At 43.5% G+C, this 20,379-nt stretch overlaps 1 protein-coding gene across 3 annotated transcripts in view; it reads left to right on the top strand.

The window, feature by feature from the left end:
• TDRD9 (tudor domain containing 9) overlaps positions 1-20,379 on the top strand; it is a 100,421-nt gene that overhangs the window by 15,655 nt on the left and 64,387 nt on the right. For 2 of the 3 annotated variants that reach the window (XM_081007366.1, XM_081007367.1), the window contains exons 2-7: positions 5,179-5,279; positions 9,474-9,574; positions 11,366-11,587; positions 12,087-12,209; positions 13,122-13,202; positions 16,576-16,743. In XM_081007366.1, coding sequence (XP_080863492.1) covers positions 5,179-5,279; positions 9,474-9,574; positions 11,366-11,587; positions 12,087-12,209; positions 13,122-13,202; positions 16,576-16,743 — 796 coding nt within the window. Of the gene's footprint in view, positions 1-5,178; positions 5,280-6,426; positions 6,528-9,473; positions 9,575-11,365; positions 11,588-12,086; positions 12,210-13,121; positions 13,203-16,575; positions 16,744-20,379 lie in introns of those variants that run through there. The other variant, XM_081007368.1, reaches the window with a different exon arrangement.

Raw genomic sequence — 20,379 nt, 5'->3', positions numbered from 1 at the left:
CACCCCCTGTCCCCCAAAAACAGTACTTGTGTCTTGTCAAGATTCAACCTCAACCTGTTAGATGCCATCCATCCTCCAACCGCCTCCAGGCACTCACACAGGGCCTTCACTGGTTCCGATTTGAAATAGAGGTAGTGCTGGGTATCATCCGCATACTGATGAACACCCAGCCCAGACCCCCTGATGATCTCTCCCAGCGGCTGCATGTAGGTGTTAAAAAGCATGGAGGAGAGGACAGAACCCTGAGGCACCTCACTCACCCCCCAACACCAAAGTAAATTAATCAAAAGGAAAATGGCATTTTGCCTCTTTGTCTCTGGCTCCCCCTACTGTTGAACTTCTGCCCAATCAGTCTCAATAGGCACCTGCTTCCATGGCAGGTAAGTGCACCTCAGTGTAAGCTTGGGGAAGGGCAAATTTGACACGGGGCATCCACTTTCAGCAGTGACCTCACACTGCGCATAACATTGTTGTTCAGCCCTTTGCCAGCTATAACTGAAGCAGCTGTGAGGGATGAGGAAGACACTGGTGCTGGAATGGGGGCAGTGTTTGTAAGAGCATCCATACAGATGAAAGCACAACCTCTGGGTTGATTGATGCTGGCATCAGTATTAAGTAAAACCCCTAGTCTCTTGCTAACAAAAACATTGATGTAAAGATGGAGAATTGGGTATTAAAGTGGAAAAATAAGGGCCTCAGAAATATCCAGGCTTGTGGAAGATGGGATGCTGTCACAAGCGCTTGCGTTCAGAGTTACGATTTCCAGTGGCTTTGGTACATCTTACTACTTCCACTTAAATTCCCATTGTTCATGTGCTGCCTTAGCACCCTGTCGCTTTGTATTATCGAGAGCATTATAGGTCAAGACCAGCCATCTTGTATGTTGAAAATTCCATGTTAGATAGCTAGTCCCACGACATGTTTTTATATTTTAAGTTCTGGCGATTAATGGATTTGGTGTAGGTTTTCGTTCAGTCTTCATTTGGTGGGGGGAAGCTTAAAAAAAACAACAAAAAACATTTGCCACGTTGCAAATCTCCAATAAACTACAGTGGTACCTCAGGTTAAGTACTTAATTCGTTCCAGAGGTCCGCTCTTAACCTGAAACTGTTCTTAACCTGAAGCACCACTTTAGCTAATGGGGACTCCTGCCGCCGCCATGCTGCCGGAGCCCAATTTCTGTTCTTATCCTGAAGCAAAGTTCTTAACCTGAAGCACTATTTCTGGGTTAGCGGAGTGTGTAACCTGAAGCGTATGTAACCTGAGGTGCCACTGTATGTTCCATTCATTGCAAAGCTGAAATCTGCAACCCTACTCCAGCCACAGGAACCAGTATCCTGATTGTGTAGCAATGAGAACTGGCACCCCTTGCATTGGCACTGGAGAAGTGGCACTGACTTATGCTGCTAGTGGATGTGTAGTTTGAAAACATTTGTTTTCCTTTGGGGAGCTTTGCTACCACTATTTACTATTTACAGGTAGGTAGCCGTGTTGGTCTGCCGTAGTCGAAACAAAAAATAAAATAATACCTTCCAGTAGCACCTTAGAGACCAACTAAGTTTGTTATTGGTATGAGATAATAATAATAATAATAATAATAATAATAATAATAATAATAATAGTGTTCATGCACACTTCTTCAGATATACTGAAACAGAAGTCACCAGACCCTTATATATAGTGAGAGGGTGGGGAGGGGTATTACTCAGAAGGATGGTGGGAATGGGTGATTGGCTGATAGGTGTGGTAAACCTGTTGATGACTGTTAACAACTGCAGTTGGTCTTACAGAAAAAAGCAAGGGGTAAGATGGCTAAAAATAGCTTTATCATGTACTGTATAATGAGATAAGAATCCAATGTCTCTGTTCAGACCAGGTCTCTCCATGGTTTTAATTCAGCAACTTCTCTTTCCAGTCTATTTCTGAAATTCTTTTGTAATAAGACAGCTACTTTTTACTATGTTAGTTGCTTTTCTTAAAAGCTAACTCAAAGTGACTTACATTAAAAGTTAAAAGCAACAATGAAAACTTGGAAGAAAAAAAAGTCAAATGAAGGACTGAAAACACAGTTAAACCAAAAGGCAGGGCTACAAGTCCTGCCCTGCTAAAAGAGGCCACAATGCCATCCTTCAAATTAAGGGCTAAGAGGCTGGGCGAAAAGAAAAGCCTTTGCCTGGCACCTGAGACTGGACAAAGATGGCTCCAGGTGTCCCTCCCCATGGAGAGTTTTCACAAGCAGGAAACCACCACTGAAAAATCCCCCTTTTTTGTTGCCATCCTCCAAACCTCACATGAAGGGGGAACATGAAGAGGGGCCTCCACAGGGTCTAGGTTGGTTCATGTGGGGAGACACTGTCCTTGCAGATAAGGCTTTATAGGTAAAAACTAGTGCCAGAATTGGTATTAATATGTTCCAACTATCCTGCCTCAGTCCATAATATGTCAGCTGCAGTTTCCATACTGTCTTCAAAGGCAGCTCAACATGTAAATGCCTTGCAGTAGTCCAGCCTAGACATTACCAGAGCATGGACAGCAGAGGTTAGGCTTCTTCTGTCCATGTAGGGCAGGGGTCAGCAAACTTTTTCAGCAGGGGGCCGGTCCACTGTCCCTCAGACCTTGTGGGGGGCCGGACTATATTTTGAGAAAAAAACGAACAATTTCCTGTGCCCCACAAATTCATTTTAAATAAAAGGACACATTCTACTCATGTAAAAACACCAGGCAGGCCCCACAAATAACCCAGAGATGCATTTTAAATAAAAGGACACATTCTACTCATGTAAAAATGCGCTGATTCACAGACCGTCCGCGGGCCGGATTGAGAAGCGATTGGGCCGGATCTGGCCCCCGGGCCTTAGTTTGCCTGCCCATGACGTAGGGGCACAGCTGGAGCCACAAGTGGGAGCCACTGAGGTCACTTGAATCTGGATCCTACAAGCTACGTACCTGCTCCTTCGGGAGGAGTGTAACCCCATCTTGAGCAGGCTGCTTCCCATCCATCTGGTCTAGGGAGTCATCAGCACCCGAGTCTTGTCTGGATTAAGCTTTCGTTTATTGGCTCTCCAAGTTCTTCCACAGCAACTTCTTGCAGTGAGGTTGTTTCAGAGCTGCAAAGTCTTCCAGCTTTTGGATGGGAAATCGTTAAAGATAATAGAAATGCTTCATATACTGGGATGCTCCCTGTTTTTCATTGTGTGCAGTTGTTGTGACCATCTCTTGTATAGCATAATAAAAATTGTAACACAGATGTTTAAGAAATGAGAGCGTTATAGCAGTGTCATTTGTAATACCCCTCTCCTTGCTTTTGAGATATGTGTGATGTATATATGTGAAATATGTACATATTTATGTGTCTCTGTGGTTTCCTTTGTATGGGTTCAGTTCTCCCCCCCCCCCCTTTTGCTGGCATTGGCTCACAACCTTTTCTGAGGTCATTTCATAGCTTTAAGTCAGGGAAGACCTTTTGAAATCCCTGAATTCATTTAAAGCCTAACGTGTTATTGTGGGAGTATATTTAGTACAAATGTGCCAATTATTTTTAGTGTTAAATGGTGTTTCCCTCCCAGTAATTCCTCTGAAGGGACAAGCTGGCATTCCTTTCGTTAATTTGATGTTATTTTTGTGGTTAGTGCTTAATAGCTATTTCTTGATACCAGCAAGCAAGCAAGAGGGCAAGAAAAAAAAATATAATAGCCTGAAGAGTTGCTTGGAAATAGTTTTAAAGCCCTTGGATTTTTGAAAAAGCCCAGCCCACTCAGCAAAACTCATTGGGTTAAACAAATGCTTGCTTACTATTGTATCATTTACGCCAGGTTAGAAAAGAATTGAAAACTTACTTTTACCTTCACATAGGGTTGGCCTAAGGCATCTTGCTGTCTTAGGCAGAAAGGCATAATATGTCCAAGACTGTTCAGGTTATTATGATACCTGAGGTATCATGACTTTAAAAATATGATGATGTTTATTATACAGTGGTACCTCGGGTTAAGTACTTAATTCGTTCCGGAGGTCCGTTCTTAACCTGAAACTGTTCTTAACCTGAAGCACCACTTTAGCTAATGGGGCCTCCTGCTGCTGCGCCGCCGGAGCACGATTTCTGTTCTCATCCTGAAGCAAAGTTCTTAACCTGAAGCACTATTTCTGGGTTAGCGGAGTGTGTAACCTGAAGCGTATGTAACCTGAAGCATATGTAACCCGAGATACCAAGGTAATAGTGATTGATTGCCTGTAATTTCATCGTCCTTTTATGACAGTTGAAAATCACCTCAGTCTGCCTAATGGTAGGACCGGCCCTGTGGTGCACCTTGGAGCTGTGTGTGTGACTGGGGGACCAAACCTGGTCCAGGGAGCATCCCCAGTTGCCATTTACAACTTGCTGCATCCTTCTCCATCACTTAACAGGAGTGCCTCATTTCATATCACTTCTAATTTGTACGCCACCTTTCTATATTACAATGGACAGGCTGGAACTGGTCTGCGACCGAAATAATAAATTCATTCATTCATTACTATGCACAAGGCAGTTTACAGCAACAAAGTGTACGACAAAGAACACACATCTTATAATAATCTGACACAATATAAAAAGTCACCATAAAACATAACTTTAAAATGTAATCACTTATATCAAACAAAGCAATCTTTAATAATCTATTAGAATATAATAGTACGCAATAAAATCTACAGTGGTACCTTGGTAGTTGAATGCCTTAGTTGTTGAACAAATTGGCACCCAAAAGTCGCAAGTGAGTGTTACGGTTTGTGAACATTTTTTGGCAGCTGAACATCCGACGCAGCTTCCATGACTTCCAGTTGGCTGCAGGAAGCTCCTGCAGCCAATTGGAAGCCACGCCTTGGTTTTCGAACCATTTTTGGGAGTCGTACGGACTCCTGGAATGGATTAAATTTGAGAACCAAGGTACAAGTGTACTCTCAAAGCATCGGCAAATAATTAAACAGAAATCACTCTTTACAATTACAATAAGTAACTACTAAACGATGATCAATAAAAACAACTGCAAGTCACAACACAAAAAATGCCACAGTACATACAAAACCATGTAGAAGGATCAAATTGCGAGACAAAGACACACAACTTGTAAAACTTTTTTAAAAATAAAGGTTTCTTTGAGTTTATGAAATAAGAGTGAGACTGTATTTTGTCTTCCCACCTGACAGAGCTCGACAGAGTGCTGGAGTTGAATATGTTGAAAGATACAGACAACTGGAGTCCGATGAACTCGATGCATCAGACAGCAGTTGGCCTCCCTGTGAACCAGGTAAAAAAAAAATTCTCCTTAACTTTAAAGGCACCTTAGGCAGCCATGCGTAAATTGTGAGAAGGGATTGTGAGATGCTGCATTTGGTAGAGGCTGGATTAAGATCATGCATGTGAATTTGAAGTGGTGCCTAGCTGGAGTGTGTTTGTGTATATGTGCCACACTTGTGCACAACAGTCAACAGGAGGAACTGAGTGCATATTTTCCTAGACTGAAAATGCACGATGTTCTCAGAGGTTGCTGGATTGCATTCTGCATTGTCCCTCGCTATTAACCATGTTAGCTGGGGCTGGTGGAAGTCTGGATAGCTCAGTTAGTTAGAGCATGGTGCTGATAACGCCAAGGTTGCAGGTTCACTCTCTGTATAGGACAGCTGCATATTCCTGCATTGCAGGGGGTTGGACTAGATGATCCTTGGGGTCCCTTCAAACGCTATGATTCTGTGATAAAGTCTGGTCCCAACAACACCTGGAGCACATCAGATTGGCTATCCCTTCCCTACTGTTAAGTTCAGGCATCCCCAAACTCGGCCCTCCAGATGTTTTGGGACTACAACTCCCATCATCCCTATCTAACAGGACCAGTGGTCAGGGATGATGGGAATTTTGGTCCCAAAACATCTGGAGGGCTGAGTTTGGGGGTGCCTGGTTAAGTGTCTTCAACAGTAATTTAGGGGCAGGCAGAGTGCAGTGCTCCTTCATCGTTTGCCACCCAACAGATGAACCATCTTGCATTCTGTCCAAGCATCACGTCTGCAGAAGGCCAGTTTTCTCTGGACCACGCTTTGCCACCAGCTGACTCATCACCACTGAAACTGTTATGAGGGTTTTCCTTGGGCCAAAGGAAGGGATGTAGCAACAGTTTTGGAAGCATAGGAGGAATGATTCTCCCTTCATCCCAAGTCCATTGGAATTCTCCTGATCCCGCTCCTGAAGCAATCACAGTTGCTTATCTTTGGCATGGAGGAGGAAGTTATATGCTTTCCAGGGTCCACAGAATCTTGAGGTCAGTTGGTTTGGTCTCCGCTTTTGTCTTTCTGCAAAGGCAAGAGGATTCTATGTTAGAAACGCCCCTTCCCTTCCTGAACCCTCAACTTCACCCATAATAACTTCACTCACAGCGGCAAACTTAGCAGAACTTGACAAGAGGTCTCAGGCCCTACCCTGAGCAAAGGTTTGGGGGCCCACCGGCTTAACCCCCGCCTTCTTATAATGCTGCCCACTTTGCTGTGTCACAGTTCACAAAAGGGTGAGTGTTGCACTTCTGTGTGAAGAAAAAAAAATGTGTTCCGTGGCAACCATTTGTGCTGTGGAGAAATTCGTATTGGACGCCAGTATTAAGCCTGTAAAGGCCCAGTGTCAACATTTCCTCTATAGATCCTACTTAGAATTTGGAAACAACATGAAATTCAGGATCCTGGGTGTCACCAACAGACTTCTAGGCACCTGGCAGTGAATCTCTTTGGATTTTTCCAATGCTGCCAGAACCATTTTCTCCTAGTCGCTTAAAATATCTTCCAGCATTGGTCAAATCATGCAGAGCTGTTGATGTTTCCATACTGACATCTCTGAATTTGCCAGAGGGTGGGTAGCCAGCAAGCATTGTACTGTTGTGACAGAATGCTGTAGTGTACATGAGTTTTCCCAAGGATTATATTTAGAAGAATCCTGGCCAGAAAACCTTATTAAAAGGAGGAGAAGTGTATTACTGCTCATTAGGGGCACAATCTAGCTGAAGTTAATCACCTTTAAATGCCATTGACCTCGGTGGAAGGGGGCTAATTGTTAAGACTAGTTGCATTTGGAATCACAGAATCATAAAATTGTAGCATTGGGAGGGACCCTAAGGGTCATCTAGTCCAACCCTCTGCAATGCAGGAATCTCAAAGCCTACATGGCAGATGGCCACCCAACCCGGGCAACAGCACAGTGGCCCAAGTTGCACATTCATGTCAGCAGTGAAATGCAGGAAGTCTTTAAAGGTAAAGGACCCCTGACAGTTCAGTCCAGTCACGAACGACTCTGGAGTTGCGGCTCTCATCTCACTTTACTGGCCGAGGGAGCTGATGTTTGTCTGCAGACAGTTTTTCCGGGTCATGTGGCCAGCATGACTAAGCCGCTTCTAGCAAAACCAGAGCAGCGCATGGAAACGCCATTTACCTTCCCGCTGGAGCGGTACCTATTTATCTACTTGCACTTTGACATGCTTTCGAACTGCTAGGTTGGCAGGAGCAGGGACCGAGCAACGGGAGCTCATCCCGGCGTGGGGATTTGAACCGCCAACCTGATTGGCAAGCCCTAGGCTCAGTATTTCCTGTTAACATCCTGTAACAGTCCGGTGTGTGCCCTCCGCTTTCTCATCTCAGCAGAAAAGAGGTTAGAAAGTGGTTTACTTCTGAGTGAGTTGTTGCCAACTCCCAATTTCTCTTTCTGTCTTTGAAGCTATGGAGAATCTCAGACATGGGACTATGACCGGTTGAGGGAGAGATGTTTTTTTAGTAAGCCTTCAGGTCTTCCCATAAGCAAGGACTTGCTCTGAGCCTCCTTAGAAGCTTAGCTGCATGGACAGTAGCTGAATGGTGTGAACATGACCACTCTCTGATTCTGTGAGTTTTCTTCTTCCTTTGCTGTGTTTCACAAGAGAGAGGTTACCAGAGCATGGGCAAAAGAAAAAAGTTAGGCTATCCCTGTCCAGATAAGGGCACTGCTGGGCCGCTAGCCGAATCTGATGGATGTATGGTTGAAGTATTAAACTGAAGTGTGGTTGTCCATGCTGGGCTGTTGCACTCTTCTCAGTTAGGGACCAGACTGCTGCATTCCGGCTGATTTCAGACAGGTATACTACTCCTAGTGTGGCTTTTCTGTTGTAAACTGCAAGCGGAATTTCAGTTCAGTTTGTACACAATCAATATTGTACGTCGTTTCATCCACACCAGGGTGTCATGTGGCATCTGTGGATGGGGCTATTTGAGGCTCAGCAAATATTCATTATAATACTTGCAGAGGAAAGCCATTTTTTGGTTTTTTAAATATTACTATTGTTGTTGTTGTTGTTGTTATTTACATTTCTATTCTTGCACTACCTCCCAGAGGAGCAGCAAAGCCAAAACGTTAAATCAATAATATTTAAAAATAAAAACATGTTTCAAACATTTAAAAACAATGAAACCATCTAAGAACACGAGAACAAGTGAAAACATTTTAAACAGTTAGTCACTTACCCTCACAGCTAATAGATTCAAGTTGCCAAGAACAATATATATATATTAATTAAATTTGTATGCTGCCCTTCATCCATAGATCACAAGGTGGTCCACTATATAAAAATACAGAATATGAACATTTGGCCATCAAATAACTGGCGAAACAGGGTTTGTTTGTTTTTTTAAGTTTACCTAAATCAAGTGGGTCTTTGTTTCTCCCCCATGTAATTTTGGGAAATAGGATTGCGAGAGGTGCTGTAAAAATACTTGGTGGAAGTCTGCAGCTGATTCAGCTGCCAAATCTTGTTTGTATTCTCTAATAATTTACACATTGTATCAGCAAGGGCAAAGGATCTTGCTTGTGTGCCTGTCTGTGTGCTTTCAAAAAGTCCAGATTTTTGCCACCAGAAAAAACAGATCTTTCAAGAAGCCATGAATAATGCAAGCTCTGCAAATATGAGGAAATCCAGTTAATCCTCAATTCAAAGCGTGGATTTTTTGGGGAAGAATACTCTTTGTGGGGGCGGGGGCAGAGGAGGGGAACTATTCAGAAGATGTATAGAGCAGAAATGAATCCAGATTATTTATAGCCAGCTATAAACAGGAGTAAGCAAAGTGCTTTTTTCAAAAAAGTGGCTTCAGATGCAAGAGCATCTTTTTAATAAATGCAGAGGCAACATAGTTCATGTAACTAAGCCAGGTCTTGGCATACGAAACAGCATACGAAAATGCATTATTTCAGTAGCATCTACTTTGCAAGAAATAATAATTGTATTTTAGGTAAAATTGCATATAAGTCTGTATATATTGGGAGAAATTTGCTTTAAAAGCTGATGGATTTTCAAAAGGACTTTTATTTATTTATTCCAAACTGATGTGGAGAACTGAATTTAAGGTTGGAAAAAATGAGAAACTGACAAATTCGCCCATCCGACTTGGTTAACATTTTGACTAGACACGTGTTTTCTTAACCTTTTTGACTGTGTCTCCAGCTCCACTCCAACCACCCCAGCATGAATCCAGTCCTGCAACTTGCATACCAGTCAGCAATTACAAATATCCTGATCTGCCTGTATCAAGATACAGAGAAGAGGTAAATGATGTTGCATCATGGTTTTATAAAGTTATGCTGTGTTTTCTTTCTCCCACCCCCAAGCTACTGTTTGCTTGGTTTTCACTTGTGCTAAAACAGGTATTGGAAAGGGTTTTCTTGCCTTTGGTATTTGTAATTCATCAATAGCTTCCTCCCATGTATGCCCAGATAGTTTCTGCCATTGCATCAAGTCCTTTTCATCCATTAAATCTTAGTGTGCCGGTTGCATCCTTTCTTGGGTAAAGAGGATCTCACTGTAGTCATCTATGCTTTGGTAATAATCAGCAAGAACGTGGGGTGGCAGTGTCCCCAGAGCTTTATTTTCATTTTGGACAGTGTCAGGGAACAAGTTATGGCAACTGAAGATGCTGGGATTGAATCGCAGAACCCTACTGTAGAGTTGGAAGGGTGGAGGGTCATGTAGTCCCAACTCAGCGTTTGAAATTCGCCAGGCGGAATTCGGCCACTTGTGACCAAGTGAAGATGCCTGGGTGCCAAGGTGGATCCTTAGATCTCACCTGTTTTCATACACTCAACAACGCCTCCTGTAGAATTCCACCCCTGATATCTCATCTGCACAATCGGAACCAATTTCAGGAACCAAAAACTGGAATGGAAAAATACAACTTTTGAGCTGTCTGACCGCAAAATGGCAGCTGGACGTTCCGTTTTGGTGACTGTAACCCTGGTTTAAGGAGCCATTTGGTGCCTAGCTTATATATCTGAGTTTCTAACACTGGTCCAACCCTTTGCCATGGAAGGTCATGTGCAAGGGAACACGGACTGAAAGAGTAAGGCAAGGCCTGATTCTGTGAGGTAAAGGAAAGTTGAACCAGCAATTTTTTCCCCTGAGGAATTAAGGAGACAACAGTTAGCTTATTTTGTTACTCTTAACATTTATGTTTCTGAAATTCTTGATAATTCAAAATTCTCTGGGCAAATGACAAATGAAAATCACTAGAAAAACAAGGAACGTTAAGAAACTATGTTATTCTGAATTCTTGGACCCAGAGGTGTCTTACATGCATGGAAAGACAGCTTAGAATGTAGCACCATTGAATTTTCCTGTTTTCCTTATCCAGCTTCAGCCCACTGTGCATCACACACTGTACCAGAAAATTACTCCCTTCATGGGAGGTTTTTAAGCAGAGGTTGGAAGGCCATCTGTCACGGATGCTTTAGTTAAGATTCCTGCATTGCAGAGGGTTGGACTAGATGACCCTACAGTTATATCTAATGTGTTACAGAATCATATAATCAATAGAAGCCATATTTGGTATTACTTGGAGGACATGCTTCCCTCCTTAGACAAATGGAGGGGGGGGGCGGCGAAAAGTGTTCTGTAACCACCACTAGGTAACAGTAGGTAAAGTGGCTGCTTTGATGCTCCATGCATAGGATTTGAAGTAGCAGTGGAGAACGGATGGTTTGCTGGCCTCGGTGTTTGCTGGACTGCAGTTTCTGCCCTCTCTGGCCAGAGGCCATGCTGATGGGAGCTGGAATCCAACCACATTTGGAGGACCACAGGTTCCCTACCCCTGCCTTAAAGGAGAGGAGAAGCACTTTGTGTTGAGGATAACGTTCACAAGTGGGACAGAGGAGAAACTTCTCTTGACCAACCCTCTAAATCCATCAGCGTGCAACAGAAGGAACCAAATGTCAATCTTTTTCTCTCTTTGTTTTAGAGTGAAAGAACTGAGAAGGTGATCAAAATCCAGAGAAGGCTGTTAAAGATTGTGGCCTGTCATCCTGCAGACGTGTCTTAAGTTATGGTTCTGTATTTTTTTTTAGATGATCTCCTTGATAGAAAGCAACTCTGTGCTAATCGTGCGTGGATCTACCGGCAGCGGCAAAAGCACTCAGCTTCCACAGTTTGTTTTGGACCACTGCGTGCAGCGCTCCACCTACTGCAACATCGTAGTGACTCAGCCTAGGAAAATTGGTGCCAGCAGTATTGCGAGGTGGATTAGTAAGCAGCGGGCATGGCCCCTGGGGGAACTTGTGGGCTACCAGGTACAGTGGCATGTTAACCCAACATTAAAGCGCGTGTTGTGTAAAGAACCCACCTGAATCTCTCTCTTCACTTTCTTCCCTCTTGGAATTGGATGGGCCAAATCATCTGATTCTTAGACGGCCTTTGTTGTGCGCTGAATAGAGGTTTAGTCGAATCCCAGTCTTCTGTGCCGAAAAGGCATTTGCCGTCCTGCTGCAGGTCTGTGGCTCAAGTTTCCCTAATGAATGACCACCAATTTTAGGTGTTTTCAGAAAGGGCTGCAATTTAATACCTTGCTGCTTGTTCTTCTGAGGACATTTCTGTTCCAGAACAGCTTCTTTTTCATTATGCTCAGGTGACGCTTGGGACAAACAAGGGTGCATTATAGAGCGCCTTTCATACCAGCCCTTCCTGGGCGTGGGAACCATTTCAACCAAAATTCGTTAACTGCCACAAATGTTTTCATGATGTGTGTTTGAAGCAAAATGTGTGGTGTTTATATTTTTCAACGGTTTTTAGGTTGGTTTAGAAAAAGTTGCATCCAAGGACACGAGGCTGATTTATATGACAACGGGAGTTCTCCTTCAGAAAATAGTGGGGTCCAAAAGCCTTTCAGAGTTTACCCACGTCTTCATAGATGAAGTAAGTTGAAGGAAGATAAGATTGCACCAAGGCTGCTTTTCGTAGGAAACGTTTCCATTGGGCTCTTAATCTCACAGCTTCTGCATGAGAATAGCGCTCGGATGCCTGTAATATCTGCGTTCTTCATTGAGCTGCTAGGTTGGTGGTACCAGGGCCCAGGGCCTTCTCTGTGGTGGCACCATATCTTTGGAGTGCACTCCCCATGGAAATGCAGATCATTGGCATCAAATTTATTATGAGTAAAATGAGTAAAACATACTGCGACACAATAGGGTGGGCCCTGAAAACACCCAATGGCCTGGGTAAAGAGGTGCTTCTTCAGCATACACCGAAAGCTGTATATCAAAGAAGCAAGGCTCACCCCTGTGTAGAGGGAATTTTACAATTTAGGAGCTGCCACAGAGATAGCGCTTTCCTGGGCTGCTGCTGCCACCACTCTCAAATTCCGAGTGTGGTGGAACGGTACCAAGAGGGCCCAACTGCTATTCTTAACACCTGGGAGGGTCTGTAGGCTCAGGATTTCAGGCCTAAGTTGTTTAGGGCTTTAAACACTAATGTGAGCACCTTGAATTGTGCTGGGAAATGAAATGGCAGCCAATGCAATTTTTTAAGGGGTGAAGTGGGTCCTAAATTGCATCCTAGCCAGTAATCTGGCTGCTGCATTTTTTGCCTTTTGCCTGTTTTATTTTCCTTTCGTACTTTGAACCGGTTCACAGTCAAATGATAACTCTGCACCTTTTTAGCTGCAACCAGGAAAGATGGGGTGAGAGAGGAAGAGAAATGTGCATGCCAGGGGTACCCTTCTGATCTCCTGACAGTTAGCTAGGGAAAACGCTGATCTCTGAGCCCAGTGCAGCTCTAAAGTTCACATCACTCGTGTTAAGCCCTCTCATCTGCTATGAACCCCTTTAGGTGCACGAGCGTACTGAAGAGATGGATTTCTTACTGCTGGTGGTCCGTAAACTGTTGCGCACCAATTCGCGATTTGTGAAGGTAAATTTAAACTACAAGTTAATGCATTCTGAAAATGCAAGATCGGCTTATCATAATTCTGTGGCATGGAAATAATCTCCTAATACTGCAGTTTTTGGTGTTAGGGGTGTCGTGTAACAGCCTACCGGGCTCTCAAAGTAGTGACAGAGTAGGACTTAGACATCAGCATACAGGGACAAAGGACATCTGGCTTGTGTCACAAACAGCTCTATCCTGAGATATCTGGTTGCTTTTGAAAGTCAGTTAAGGCCCACCCTGCCACTTGCACACGTTCTCTCTCCACCCCCACCACCCAGTCCTGCGCCTTCCAGGTTCCCTTGTTCCTTTCACCAATGCCATCTGCTGCCAGCTATCACTCGTTCTCCAGCTGAAAAGGGCATCACAGCTGAATCCAGCCCATTCAAAGCCAGGAAACGCAGCTGGGAATGCCTCAGAGCAATCCCTGCACATTGGGGCTGGCGAGTTTTCAGCTGGAGTGCATCATGGTTGGGCATTCTGTTTCCCCTGGAATAACATTCCTCTGGGAGCATCCGCAGACTTCAGAGCGCCCCTCGTGCATTTGCGATCTTTTCCGGCTCAACCCTCTGTTCATAGAATAGCGGTAATGAAAACTGATTCCAACAGTTTCGCTGTTGGATGAAAAGGCCGCCAAGTGGTGGAAAGCATTGATGTGCTGCGTAAATAACTATTGAAAAGCATGCCATCTTTTCTGAGAAGTTAACAGGCTTCCAGGGCTTCTTCAGGCACCCAACAGTGATGGGTAGGTGATGCTCTAAGATAGCCTTTCCCTGATTGGGGGGGCTTCTGGAAGTTTTGGAGTACAAATACAACAGCTGTGTTGGCTGGGACCAATAGGAGTTGCATTGCAAAACATTCAGTGGTTGGGAGAGGCTGTTGTAGTAGACAGAGGCACAACGAAGGCAGCTATATAAGGCTATATCCTACCTCCACTGTTGGAAACAGTTGAGGTTGTTTTTGGCATTGTCTCAAGAGATGATCGATTGCGCCTCTGAAGGTGGTCAAACTGCTGTGTTAGCAGCAGCAGAGTGACCTCTCCAGGGTTCAAACCTGGGCAGTGTATATGGAGGTCCTGGGCTGCCCAGACGACAAGCCCCCTCTCTCAGCCTCGTTCCAACCCCCTTCTGCCCACTCTGTTGCAGTACAGGATTGTGCTTGCATTAACCAGCATTGATATGGTCTGTTGCTACTTGCAACGTTCCCAATGAATAAGGAAGTAACATTGGAAGCGCATATTATAGTGGGGGAAGATATATGCACCAAGTATGTATCAGAGGATCGCCAAAACATTTGCTATCAGGACGCAACATCATCAATGTATTACAGTATTTTAATATTTTTTTGGAAGTGGCCCAGAATGGCTGGGGAAGCCCAGCCAGGTGGGCGGGGTATAAATAATAAATTATTATTATTATTATCATCAAAGCTGGAAGTCAGGTCCTTCGTTGTTCAGATTTAGAAATCCCCCCATTACTTTCTCATGCATGCACTCTTGGGTTGGGGCTAAAAAATTTTAAACGGTTCTAATTTTCGTTTGTTTTTTGTTGGGTTGATGTTGGTTAAATGTTTAGTTGTAGTTGGTGGTTATTTTAATTTGGGTATAACTTCAAATTGATTGTTGTTGTTTATTTGTTCCTATTGATTTATTGGTTTGTTTGTTGCTCGTATAGGATATTTTGTTTTTTAATGTTTGATGCTTTGTTGTGTTTTTATTTATGTTGTAAGCCGCCCAGAGTGGTGGGAAAACCCAGCCAGACGGGCAAGATATAAATTTAAAAATTATTATTATTATCCTTGATGTGGTCCAAAGGAAAGCAGGGCAAGACATTTGGCACCAACTTGGCTGCAGGAGTTGCTGGAAAGAGGCATACAAGGCGCCATCCAACTGCCTTAGGGACTTCACTCTGGATCTGTGTAGGGTTTACTCCTAAGCCTTTTCTTTTCCTGAAGATATACCTACCACAAGGCAGTGGAGGTTTAGGACCAGTCAGTCAGTCAGTTTTATTGCACATAGCCAAAGGCTGCCGCAATGTACACAGAATCATTCAACTATTAAAAGAAAATATGCTGGATTAATACAAAAAACTTAAAACATTTATATTATCAAGACATTACCTACTCTAAACAGTACCTAAAAAAGTACCTTAATATACAGGTTAAGACATTGAACAATAAAATTTATAAGCTAAAATCGTCACATGGCCACTAATATATTAAGAAATAATGTTAATTAATACAATGTGCAATTATATTTGGAGTTTGGTGATAAAGATAGAATATAGCTTGATGTAGATAGGGTCAAATAAATTCATCTCCTTTACATTTGGTGGGTTTAGGACCAGTTTTTTCCTTCTCTTAGATGGGCTACCTTCCCAGGTTGACAAGCCCCATCTGCCCCTCCCTTCTTTCTACAGCACATGCAGAAACCTCCTTCTTAACTGGCTTTAAGCCTCTAAATACTAATTGCTGGGAATTGCAATTGAGCAGTACTGCTTGGGAGGTTCTCCCACTGGCAAACCAGATGCCTCTGGGAACAGGATGCTGGACTAGAGAGGCCACTGGCAGGGCTGCTCTTACGTTTTGAGGCCTGATCATGCTGATGACGAACCCTAGAAATGACATTTACACAGAGGGGATCGCATGACACTAGCAGAATGACATTTGGAAGCAGCCCTCCCCCCCCACTCAGATTTTGTGACACTTCGTATCTATTAACAAGAGACACGCGTTTTGCAGCAATATTGTGCCCCAAGGGTTTTTAATCTTCCTATTGTGCACATTGAGTAAACACGTTGTGCTTTTTTCTTGTATGTACAAGATCAAATGTAGTCAGTGTCTGAAACTATCTATACCCACATCTCTTCTTAAAACACACACACACACACACACACACACACACACACACAAAGTGTCAAATGCAAACAGCTTTATTATTATTTATTAAATTTCCATAGCACCCTTTATCTGAGGAACACATGGCAGTTTACAAAATAAAAACATAAAAATACATAACATAGTAACGATACCACCACCCAAAAAAATTCAGTACAGTGGTACCTTGGGTTACATACACTTCAGGTTACATACGCTTCAGGTTACAGACTCTGCTAACCCAGAAATATTACCTCGGGTTAAGAACTTTGCTTCAGGATAAGAACAGTAATCGTGCTCCCACGGCGCGGCAGCAGCGGAAGGCCCCATTAGCTAAAGTGGTGCTTCAGGTTAAGAACAGTTTCAGGTTAAGAACGGACTTCCAGAACGAATTAAGTACTTAACCCGAGGTTCCACTGTACACAGTAGGAATTCAAGCTGTGAAGCTTCTGAAGCTCATTTTCATACTTCCCCCTTTCCACAGGTAATTCTGATGTCTGCAACAATCAACTGCCAAGAGTTTGCCGACTATTTTGCTATCCCCGTCCGCAACAGGCTGTATCCAGCATATGTGTTTGAAGTAGAAGGCAAGCCTCATGCTATTGAAGAGTATTACCTCGACGACCTGAGGCCTATTCTCAGTCATATCAGGGTATGGAAAACAACTGGCTTTGGTCTCTCTGTCTAGAATAACTTTGGAGATATTAAGGGTAAGGAGATGGGCTTAAAACCCCAAGAAATTCCCCCTCTCCTCTTTCTGGCATATGCATAGTAGCTTCAGGAGGTAAGAAAGGAAGAGGTTTAAAGTAGAGATTCTCCCCCACCCGCCCTAACATAACATCTTCCTTTTAAACCAGGTTTCAGATTCTGCATTGTCAGTGTAATGTGATCTAACGAGTGATTCCCGCCGAAGCATTGATTTAATGGTTTCAGACTTAATTCAGTGGGGAGGGGAAGGGGCCAGTGGGAGAGGAGAAAATTAATTGGCTGTACACTCCAGGCAGGCGTATCTGTTAACAAGCAAGAGTGCCAATCAAAGGCAAACTGATAGACTCCTGCAGTCATCGAAGTCCCGATACACAGAACAAAGAGTATCTGTCCTGTTATAACAATGTCCCGTCAGCATTCATGTATTTGACAGCAGTGTGTTGGCAACACCCATGGACAGAACAGGGAGGGACGCTTATATAATCCTTCTGGATGTTTGTGAAAGATTCCTGGTGATGCGTGGCAAGTAAGAGAGTCAGGAAAGTTGACTAGAAAGTCTCTCCCTATCAGGTCAGATCAAGGTTTCTTTAGTGTGTGGTTGAACACAAAATGTGTGTAGTTTTTTTGTAGGGGGGATTTGCTCCTGGGAAGCTGATAATGCGCAGTTTGGAAAAAAACCTGTGTGAAGGATTAGGCACATTAGGTGTTACATGTTTATCAATCACTTAAATGACAAGCAATGTCAGGGGCAGCATGCACAAAAATTATATAAGGGTTGAACACACAGTTTCCATATTTAAAAGAAACAGCCCAAACTATTTAAACAGCAACAACATTTTTTCTTTCTTTCTTTGGCTGGAACCTCTTCTTCACATTCACCTTTCAGCAGGTAACACTTTGTCACCTTCTTGTTCATAAACTTCTCCTGGTTTTACACCTGTTAGTTGCTGATCTAAGGCAGATAGTCAGTGTATAGTAGACTGTACACTGACTATCTCCCCCCCCCCCCTTTTTAAGTCTGACGGAGAATTTGTGCAATTGTAAAGTCAGCTTTTTAAAAACTTCCAGGATTGGATCTGTCAGACATGTTACTGCTTCTGTCAATTAGGTTTCCTAGCCATTTGATTTCAAGCCCAACACCTTCATGTGTATGGGAAAGGGGCTGCTTTAGGATCCTGGCTCCTCTACCCCAACCTTCTGAAAAGACTGTACAGCTTTAATCCTCCCATTATTGCTACTGTATTTCCTCCCCCTCTTCTCACTCCCCCTTCCACCCTTCCTGGCTTATGGCCCTTCTTCTTTGCTTAGTAGGGAGGAACAAATAGGATGGTACAGGCGGTTGTGTTTTGTACCTTTAGGGCAGCTCTGGAGCAGCTTTGATAATAGCGGTGGAGCCCTTTTGGAGTTTTCCTAGGAGAAAAGGCACCAAGCTTCGTTTGCTATTTTATGAAGGCTTTTGCTTTTTTATTTTATTTTGAAAAAGCTGACAGCTATGGGTGGTATCGAACACTTTGGCTCTGCTGATGCAGGGCACTTGAGCTAGCGGCCTCCAGCCCACCCTCAAAATCAGCCCCAGAGGGTTGGGCAGATACCAAAAGATTCCAGCTGAGGAACGACTCTGTCCCTGTGGAGATGGCAATTTGGAAACAGTGGCTCGTGTTCTGCTGTCCTGTCCCCTTTATAAAGATCTGAGGAATGAGATCATCACCCCACTCCTACTTACCATCCCAGGCCGCCCATCTGCGGCCACATTGTTCTTTCTGTTATCAGATCAAAATGATCAGACAACAGCAAAGGTTGCTAGGTTTATCGAGGGTGCAGTGAGATTAAGGGCCACTGTCTGAACGATAATCTTGACCATTTGATTGTCCTTTTACCAATTGTTGTCTTTTTAATTGTATATATTGCTTTTTTATGTTGCTATGGCCGTTGGCTAATGCAAATAAAGTTTTTTTTAAAAAACTCTGGAGAAGCATTTTGGAAAGAGAGTAAGTGATGCATTGGATGCAATTCTATGTAATGGGTTGGATTCCAGTTGGAAACTGGTGTTGTGGCCTCACAGTCAGACGAGGTGGGTCCAAGGATACTCAGCCTCCAACTGGAGAATTGGATCAGGCTCTTCATGCTGATGTGTTGAGAACAAACAGAGTTCAGCACTGGTGGTCTGGAGCCTACACAGATGCTTGTCCTCTGAGCCTGACTCATCACACAAATCGGCTACCTGTTCTGCCCAGTGATGCAGGGAACAGAAGGAGGGACCAGCGGGTTGGCCCTTTAAGAACCACAGTCTCTCCCTTTACCTCTGGCCTGTGTCAGAGCTATGGGAGCTATCCATGGTGCTGCAGCTACGAGCCTGGCTGGCTGCTGTGGAAATCTGGCACAGATGGGTTAGAACAGCTACAGCTGCTTCTTTTTGTGTTTTCATAAACGTACACAAAGGCTTGGAGCCCGATGCTGCTCTGCAGTGGTGTAGGCAGGTTCTAATGCTTGAGCAGAAAGCACCAGTGCTAAGAAAAGCTTAGAGCAGCCTTTCCCAACCTCGTGCCCTTGGTTTATAAGTCCCACCTACCCCAGGCAGCTGTGCCAGTATAACTTTATGAATATGAGGAGGAATAGCATGATTATTTATTATTATTTGTTAAATTTCTGTATTATGGGAGTTGTAGATCGGAAGAGGTAAGGTTATGCACAAATTTGGAATTCTTGTTTTCAGTGAAAATACTGCACCACACCCTTTCCTTATGTTTACAGGGTGCAGACCTACTTGCTTGTCATTGGTTACTCTATACAAGGCTCCATTTTTAGTTTGTCTACATCTTGGTGCTTGAAACCCCCTTGACTACTTTTGCCAGTAGCAGAATGCTGTCACCACTCAGTAATGCCACTGGTCTGCGGGGTGTGTGGGGGATAATCCCTTTTAAGAAAAGCCCTGCTATTTGTATGCCACCTTTCCATAGTTAGAAACATACCGTGATCAAATCCCGCCCGGAGACCAATGTCCCCACTGTGGAAGGACATGTGGATCCAGAATTGGCTCCCACAGTCATTTACGGACTCATTGTTAAAACCTTGTTTATGGAAGACAATCGTACTCTGCTACGAGTGATCGCCAAAGAAGAAGTAGTAGTTAGAACCATGCTCAAGGGGGCTTGCAACATGAAAAGATTTACGTAATCACAAAGCATGTCAAAAGTTTTATTTTTCTTGTCTGAGGAGAGTTTTGTCATTTTCTTTCTTTAAAAAACCCACCACATTTACTTACTTGTTTGCAAAATGTTCTGTACCGTCAACATTAAGAAAAAGTGTCGTAGTGTTGAGTAGCACAAAAATCAACAATAAAATTTCATCAGTAAAACCAAATGCAAAGCACATCACAAATCAGTAGATCGGATTATAATGCATCAACATAACCTGGTGGGGGAAAGCCTGGGTGAACAGGCTTCCTTGCGTGAATTGTTGTTGGATCTCAACAGCTGCTTTTCCTCAAGAGTAGAGCAACATGGGAGTACTTTGGTTTTTAAAGGCAAAATAAATTATTTAAAATTATTCTCTTATTTTTTATTTCTGTGCTGGGCTCGTT

The sequence above is a fragment of the Podarcis pityusensis genome, assembly GCF_964106645.2.
Source record: "Podarcis pityusensis genome assembly, chromosome: 1".
In the NCBI taxonomy this organism is placed as follows: domain Eukaryota; kingdom Metazoa; phylum Chordata; class Lepidosauria; order Squamata; family Lacertidae; genus Podarcis; species Podarcis pityusensis.
The sequence above is the reverse complement of the archived record's forward strand: the minus strand, read 5'-3'. Positions and strand labels throughout refer to the sequence as shown.